The sequence below is a fragment of the Pinus tabuliformis genome, chromosome 9 (assembly GCF_031772625.1).
Source record: "Pinus tabuliformis cultivar Carrire ecotype Pingquan chromosome 9, CPIR1, whole genome shotgun sequence".
NCBI classification, from domain to species: domain Eukaryota; kingdom Viridiplantae; phylum Streptophyta; class Pinopsida; order Pinales; family Pinaceae; genus Pinus; species Pinus tabuliformis.
The window spans coordinates 1,575,891,579-1,575,899,924 of NC_142307.1; the positions used below are offsets into that span (position 1 = coordinate 1,575,891,579).

General features: G+C 32.9%; 1 protein-coding gene and 1 pseudogene across 1 annotated transcript; both read left to right on the plus strand.

Moving 5' to 3' along the window:
• Nucleotides 1-290: 290 nt before the first annotated feature.
• Nucleotides 291-1,973, plus strand: LOC149154705 (uncharacterized; annotated as a pseudogene).
• Nucleotides 1,974-4,822: 2,849 nt separating this feature from the next.
• LOC149154706 (C4-beta,C20-epoxidase-like) lies at nt 4,823-6,509 on the plus strand. Its single transcript, XM_089445229.1, has 3 exons — nt 4,823-5,242; nt 5,368-5,695; nt 5,961-6,509. Exons 1-3 carry the CDS (start codon nt 4,866-4,868, stop codon nt 6,168-6,170), a joined length of 915 nt encoding a protein of 304 aa, XP_089301355.1. The 5' UTR covers nt 4,823-4,865; the 3' UTR covers nt 6,171-6,509.
• Nucleotides 6,510-8,346: the final 1,837 nt, after the last annotated feature.

Here is an 8,346-nt window from a genome sequence, read left to right on the forward strand (position 1 = left end):
TGTTGCATTAGACGAAAGAAATATTTTCATAGGTGGAAATCCTTAGATAACAAGTGCATATTATGTTGTGTGTATATAATCTCATTCTTCAATTGTAATAGTTGAGAGTCGAGACTATAAATTATGTTTACAATGTATGTTTGTAAATATTTTCAAATGTACCATAAATTGAGGTAGAATGGTGATGGGATTTGATACATCATAATTTATCTTTTCTTTAATATATGGGAGAGTAGGTAGGAGTGACACCAAAAGGAGTTGAATTGCCTAGAGATGTAGTAGATAAAGAGATGCAAATGAAAATGGAAGATGTACCAAATGAATATCGACCCATATTCCTATTGGTGTTGATTCCAAATGGAGGTGCATGTGGAGAGTGGACCCTTTACCACCAGAGACGTGCTTTAAGGTCTGATACAAGATGCCATGTTTATTTTGGTGTTCAACCTTTGTTTCCTTGTTTTAGAAAATATTCCTAGGCTTTATTACTAAATCATATTCTCTTCACGATCTCCTATATTTTCCTTCATATCCAAAAGTTAAATTATGATCTTGTGGTGTTAGAAGGGTTCCCACAATAGAAGATACTATGGATGGATGGGATTCTATAATGATATCAACTATCGAGGTGATCTAGATATATGATTTCTTATTTATTCTCATAGTACTTGTATTTTCTGTTAATTTAAAAAAAAAATTGTTACATTATTACTGGCCCCCTTTCCAGTATATTTATTCAATTATCTAGGTAGGTTGTGGAAGAGATGGCAGGTATTGGTTTTGGGCTTTAAAAAGATTCATTTATTTCACTGTTGCAATATTTATTTAAATTCTTCTAGGACATATCCCAATTTAAGTTTTCAAGTTGCTAAACCTCTATTAATCTGCAATAATTTTGGGCATTATTACCACCAATTGTTTCCCTTTAATTTTGTCATTGATGATGGGAGGGACCTCACTTGCTCACTTCTACAGGGAGTGATCTTTTAAGTAATGGAAAATAAGGGACTTTATTTGAAGGTTATCATTATGACCTTAAATTTATGACTCTACATTTGGTTGAGAAATGGTCAAAAAGTTGAAGTTCGTGTCCTCATTGGTTCCCTGTTGATCCAAGCTGGAAAACATGTAGTAGGATTCAAAATTTCACTATTTACAAATATATCAATTTGAGGCTTATTGAGAATTTGAATTACAAGGCTAACATATCGATTTGGTCTGCATTTTCTACAAAGTGGCTTGAGTGGCTTACAGAGGGGGTGATTTCCAAGCTGAAATGCATGAAATTGTTGTCACTAAAAGAACTCTTGCAACTATTTAAGTGGCAAGCCAAGATGGAAAGAGCTTATGAAGGGTTTCTTCCACTGTGAGTGCATTGATAAGAATTATTAATTTGTTACTTTAGCTATTAAAACCATTGGAGAATGTGATATTTATATTTGATATACTCAAACTAGAAATGAACTGAATTCACCAGTCTTTACAAGTGCATTACATGTATACAACTAATTCAAGCTAGACTCTATGGATTTCCATTTTCGTAACTACATGTGAATTGATTGCCAGTTGTATACTTTGTCTTTGTCACTGTAAAGTTCCAGGAAATTCTTTATTTGTAAGCATGCATTATTGCTAAAGGTGATAAGAATTATGATTCATAATTGAATATGACATTCAACCCATTCTCCCTTTTGTAAATTTATTTTTGTGAAATTTTTAACAATGTTTTATACCTTGCAATAACGTTAACTAATTTTATTTGTCTTTAATTACATGTTTTTGGACACATTGCTTTTGATGCAATATTACAACCAATTGGCCACTTTGCAAACTCACATCTTGCAAAAAATTATCCTCCCATATGCGTTGGGGATTTTATAGAGCTATAATTTGCAGCCATAAATTTGAAGGGGAGGCAAGATGGTGTCTTAAATCTAGAAAATGGGAACTGTGAGCAACAGACAGTGGGATAATATTATACCAAAAGTGTTGATGGTTCTTTGGATCTAGAAGAAACCCATAATAGTTGCAATAAATAATCACGTACATGAGTTCAACTTATAGTCAATGTGTTTTGAAAACTGTAAACATCAATATGGTCTCATCTAAAGGGTGCCAATATGTAGCCATATGTAGCCTTGGTAAAGGGTGCCATCTAAAGGGTGCCAATATGTAGCCTAGGGTGCCAATATGTAGCCATATGTAGCCTTGGTAGTTTTACTGGTGAAAACATTCCAATTGAAAAATGTATAATGCCTATAACTACCTTTTCATTCATTAGAATATAAGTTTGATATCAAAGATATCTCAATTAAATAATTTTTTAAAAGATGGTGATTTTGATGAAACTTAAATTCTTAAAAATCTAAATTAGGTATTTTTCAACACCATTATGACTTTGTAACTGAACTAATAATATAAACAAAATCAAGGGTGGAAAATATGCAAATTGAGGAAACCATATAATTTAAAAAAAAATGATAATGAAGATATGGGTTCTCCTATTGGTGCTTGAAGTCATCTAGTTTCTCAAAATGTGTTTCCTTAATGTCCAGAAACTTTGTCGTTAACCTCCGCTAGGCCCCTAGGGTCTCTGACTACCAATGCCCCTATTTTTTCAGAGATTTCACCCCTTCCTCGCATAAACTCTTCAAATCCATACCATACTTGAGTTTGCCATTTGGGTAACAGGCAGAGAATTCACCCCTTCCTCGTATAAACTCTTCAAATCCATACCATACTTGAGTTCGCCATTTGGGTAACAGGCAGGCTTGATTGGGTCACGTTTGGAGTCAGAACCACATCAAGATCTACCCGTGAATTCCAAGTATGGCTCCAAATCAATCATAGGGACCTCCATTTCTCACTTTCTCAAAAACCCAAAAATATTTAGTGGCTTTTGACCTTCCCTTAAAACAACCCTAGTCCTTGGCCGCATTGTTGTATGAGAACAAAGTTTACATACCTCTGATTCATATTCCTTCTGGTCATTGTGGAGACCTTTGTTGTGACTGGCACTCTGGTTTTATTGAAACCTGTTTCCTAGCAGTGCTGGAGTTGACATGTTTCAAAAATATCTAAGTTTATAAGAAGATAAGTGGTGGGGATAGTTTCAATAGTCCTTCCATTGAACTCTACATCATGACTGCCTTTGATTGCAAGGATTAGAGTGGTTCCCTTCAGCATGGCATTGCTCTCCCCATAATGTGACATCAATGTTACAGCTTAACATTTCACACAAAGTGAGAGTTTCCTTCCACATTTCCCTCCTATGACCATTTCTTTGCACCTCTATATACCATTACTAGTTTATATTACTAAACTAATTTATAAAATATAAACATATAAAGTTCTTTGTTTTTTTATTCCAATTTCATGTTTGTAGTTTGTACCTCTCTGCATAATTGCTCGTTTATATTACTAAACTAATTTATAAAATTATGCACATATAATTTTTTTCTTTATTCTAATTTCATGTTTGTAGAATGAACATTTTCTTTATTCCAATTTCATGTTTGTAGAATGAACTCTGTGTTATAGTGAATGAGGGAGTCTCTACCGAGGGGAGGAATTGTGTGGCTAGCCAAAAGTGGCCGAAATCCAAACAAAAAAATTTCAAAAAATCTTGTAGAGGCAGTGTTTGAATCATGTTTTTGATGGTGGAAATAGATTTACCACCATCAGGTCTAGGACACCTAAAATTTTGAAGTTTAACAACTAGAACTTGGATTTAGAAAAATCATTGCCAGATTTTCTCTAAATATGACCGGAATTTCCATAACTTCCAGATTTTCTCTAAATATGACCTGAATTTCCATAACTTTCTGAGCAATTCCTCCGGCTAATTAGACTACAACTTAATAGCTAAGTCAATTTGGATGAGTAGCCGTGTCTATTAAGATTTTGCATGGCTACGGGTCCTTGGCTTTTGGAGGAGTAGCTACTCTGTGCCGACTATTTAAAATCGGATTTTGGTTGACGAGCTGAAGCCACGTGAATCTGGACCAGCCGGTGAAGCTTTTGCATGGCCCCGGGTCCTTGGATTTTGGAGGAGCAGCGGGTCTGTACTGGATGGTGACGGCTTAAATTCGTATTTTGGTTGACCAGTAGAAACCACGTGAATCTGGACCAGCCGCTGATATGTTAGGTATCTAGCGTTTAAAATGTTGAAGATTGTCGATGTGTGGGCCGTGGGCCATTGGATGAATAAAAGACAATAAAAAAGTAGGGTAAGTGTAACTGTAAACAATAAAAAAGTAGGTTAAGTGTAAGGAGGTCATATTTCAATAAAAAATTATATAGATTTTGATTAAATGTGGTAGAATTTTGGGAAATTTAGATTACAAATATAAGTTTCAAGATTTTGAGTGTTTTAAGGGTTTGGTTTTTGAGAGGGCTGAATCTATTTCTATTATTTAAATAACTATTTAAAGATTTTTTGAAAAAAAGGTGGTAGAAATTTTGGGAAATCTAGATTATAAATGTCAAGTTTCAAGATTTTGAGTATTCCAAAGGTTTGGTTTTGATAATGCTGAATTCATTTCCACCATCTAAATAACTATTTAAACCATTCAAACACTCCTATTTGAATACTCTAAGGGTTTGGTTTTTGATGGTTCTGAATCTACTACCACCATCTAAATAACTATTCAAACACTCTGAAACACTCCTGTCACCATTGTTTTGAAAACAAAAAACCAAAAAAAATTAAAAAAGCAAATTGTATATTATATCACATTTATATTATAATGTAATAATTGAGTTATATAATTATGTCATATTATAATGCAATACTTGGGTTATATAAGACAGGGCAGGCAATTCCTGTTATCCTTCAACGGAGAAGAGCGCAACCCAATCGAGTGATGGCATCCTGTCAATTCCCTCTCCCAATCATCGATCTTAATCTCCTTAAAGGTGGAGGAAGCAGCGATATTGAAGAGCAGGAGGTGAAGAAAGTGAGAGAGGCTTGCAGCGAATTGGGCTTCTTCCGTGTCATCAACCATGGAATCGACCCAAATGTTACTCAAACAATGGACTCCGTTGCTCGAGATATGCTTGCACTGCCCACTGACATCAAGGAAGGGGACATTTTCCCCTCCTATTCTACTAATTACTGCCCATCAAAAATAGGTCCTCTTGGGAAAGACGATTCAATGCCTGAAAGCATGACTTTCCACAGTCCCCATATAGTTGAAGAGATATATTCCAAGTTGTGCCCCCAAGGAAACGATAAATCTCGGTAATTTTTTTTTGTTTCAAAATGATGCAATAGAAGTTCGAAGAAGGAAGTGATATAGTTTATTTTTAGTGTTTATTTTCTATTTTTGATATAAATAAAATATTTTTTTAGATAATGTGTTGCAGAGAGACTATACCTGAATACATGTCTGGGATGAGTGAGCTATCAAATGGAATGCTAAAACTCATTATGTACAGTTTGGGTGAGAACGTGGGTAAACAGTACGGATCATCTGTTTTTGACGAGAAACTACGCTTCAATTTCTATCCTAATGTCGCTGAAGCATCACTTGATGAGGAGAATTTGTACAAAGGCCATACAGATGTGGGCTGCCTTACTATTATCTACGAGGATGATGTGGGTGGCCTCCAGATCCGAACAAAGGAAGGACAGTGGGTTGATAGCAAGCCCTTGCCTGGGTCATTTGTTGTTATCATCGGTGATTCTATACAGGTTATCATTTTTTGTTTTCTATACACTGTTGGGTATTTTTAACTGGAATGTGGATTTTAGAATCAGGACCAGGGTTACCAAGTCAAATAATTTATTTTACTTATGTGGATTAGATTTTAGAATATTCTAAAACTAAGGTCAAACAATTTGATCAGCTTCTAAAATATTTTAGAAATCTTAAAAAAATTGCGTATTCGAATTAGATTATCTAAAAATATTGCAACAAAAAAGACCTATTAATTTAAATAGTTAGTGTAAATGGCAGATGTGGAGTAATGACAGATACCGCAGCTCAGAGCACCGTGTGATCCATGGCGGGCCAAAAAGGAGCAGGCTGTCTATAGCGTTCTATTTGTTATTCTCGGACGAAGTAGAAATTCTCGCTCCTGGAGAACTGATCAGTGAGAGTGTCCTCAACTGTACAAGGCAGTTACAACTAAAGATCTCAAGTCGCTCAGAAAGGAAGTTGGCCTAGGTTTGGGCGCACTTCTCGCTCACCTTCGACTATGAGTTCGTCAATGTAGTTTACTAGCTCCTTCCAGGATTACCTGCTCCAGTTTCTTCACTTTACTATGATATCGCTGCTCGATAGGAATCATGATGTTTTTTTCATAGGCCATCTAGAATATTTGTTTTTCTTGGGTGGATTGTATCTGAACAGATAGTACAGCATTGATAGGAATCATGATGTCTTTTTCATAGGTTATCTAGTTAGATAACTGAATATTTGTTTTTTTGGGTGGATTGTATGTGAACAGATAGTACAGCATTGGCATGATTATAAATGTACTGGGGTTATTTAAAACCAGAGTTAGGTTGTGGCATGTTATTGTATATTTGCAAAATAAATTGTGTATATAGTTTTTAGTTTATTTGGTTGAAAAGATATTTGTCAATATGAAATTAATTGAAATAAAAAAAAATTATTGAAAATTTATATAAAGTTATGTTGGAATTTTTATTATATTTCAGAGAAAAAATTGAATTTATAATTATTATTTAAAAATATTAAATATCATATTATTTATATTATATGGTTTAGTCACTTCTTATATTACAATATTTAACCAGCTAATATTAATGAATGAAATACATTAGTTTAGAATAAATGATGTAAACCACTTCAACATCCATGTAGATCATTTATAACATTACAAGTGAACCATAAAAATTACAATCTTCCTTGTCTAAACTTGATTCAGAAAATAGAAATAGATCATAATGCAGTCCTTATCATAATGTAATCCATCTCTACATTCGTCTATATTATAATAATAAGAGGAAAATGTTCTATATCTTTTAGAAATACATATGAACACAATATGCTTATGTGAGTAAGAGTCCAACCAATTTTCAACTATACTTGCTTCAACTACTCGTTTTCAAATCTGCTCCCTTGGACTTTTTACTAAAATAAAGCACTGAGCCTCTATCATCAATTTTCATCAATCCATAATCAAATGCATCTCTACAAAAACATTTATATCTAAGTTGTAATATATTCTAATTAAGTAAAACTCATTTACTGTGGCCCTAAATAGTAACCACATAATTTTTACTATAAAGATATTATCCTACCGTATACAAAACTCTACTTTAATTATTTTTAAAAAGAATTAAAATATAATAATATTATATAATTAAAGTTTCTAATTAAAATATAATAATATTAAATAATTAAATTTTATATTTGATTTTGGAATTACGGATGTGCTTAACTCTTTGGTGCTACCTTGCTACAGGTAAACATTTAGTGTCCTTTGGCGCGCACAAATGGATGAAAAGTCTTAATTTTTTTATTGAAATTTTATTTTTAATATAATTTTCCAAAAGTTTTAATTTTGTTATTCAAAGTTTATTTTTAATATGTTTTTGGTTGGTTGGGTTGTTATTTATGAGGTACACACAAATTGATACAAATTGATTTTCGAAAAGTCATAATTTTGTTATTCAAAGTTCGTTTTTAATATGTTTTTGGTTTGTTGGGTTGTTATTTATGAGGGACACACAAATTGATACAAATTGATTTTCGAAAAAGTCATAATTTTGTTATCTAAAGTTTGTTTTTAATATGTTTTAGGTTTGTTGGGTTGTTATTTATGGGGACATACATATGGATACAAATTGATTTTCGAAAAGTTGTAATTTTCTTATTTAAAGTTTTCTTATTAATCTTGCAAACCATTTTTCAAACGTTTTCTAAATATGATATGTTCATGAAAAAGTTATAACGTACTGATGTTGGATTAGGTGTTTGAAAAATATGTTGGTTTGTACCACCTTTCATCTTCTCTCGTATTCTTAGTTACCTTTCATCTTCTCTCGTATTATTAGTTAAATAATGCAAGACGTATGATGGTAGTGAATTATGCTAATAAGCAATTTAGATTGGGAGAGATGTACTTAAATTTTACTATTTAATTGAAGATTTTCAATTAAAAATTATAACAAAGCCACATTTATATATTTATATATTGATTGGAAGGCTTCTGACTACGGACACTTCTTTCCGTTAGATTCCCTTTTGGCCTTTGGGATACCTATGACTTTCTTATATTATATAGTTGGGGCTTGCTAAGTGGTAGCGTGTTGGCGTAAAGTGATGTATTTTTTTGGATCTCACAGTTGGAGTCTATGGAATAAGAAAGAAA

Coding starts and splice junctions, on each gene's coding strand:
- LOC149154706 (XM_089445229.1), top strand. CDS start 4,866: ATGGCATCCTGTCAATTCCCTCTCCCAATCATCGATCTTAATCTCCTT. Junction 5,243..5,367: donor CAAGGAAACGATAAATCTCG/GTAATTTTTTTT, acceptor AATGTGTTGCAG/AGAGACTATACCTGAATACA. Junction 5,696..5,960: donor TCATCGGTGATTCTATACAG/GTTATCATTTTT, acceptor TGTAAATGGCAG/ATGTGGAGTAATGACAGATA.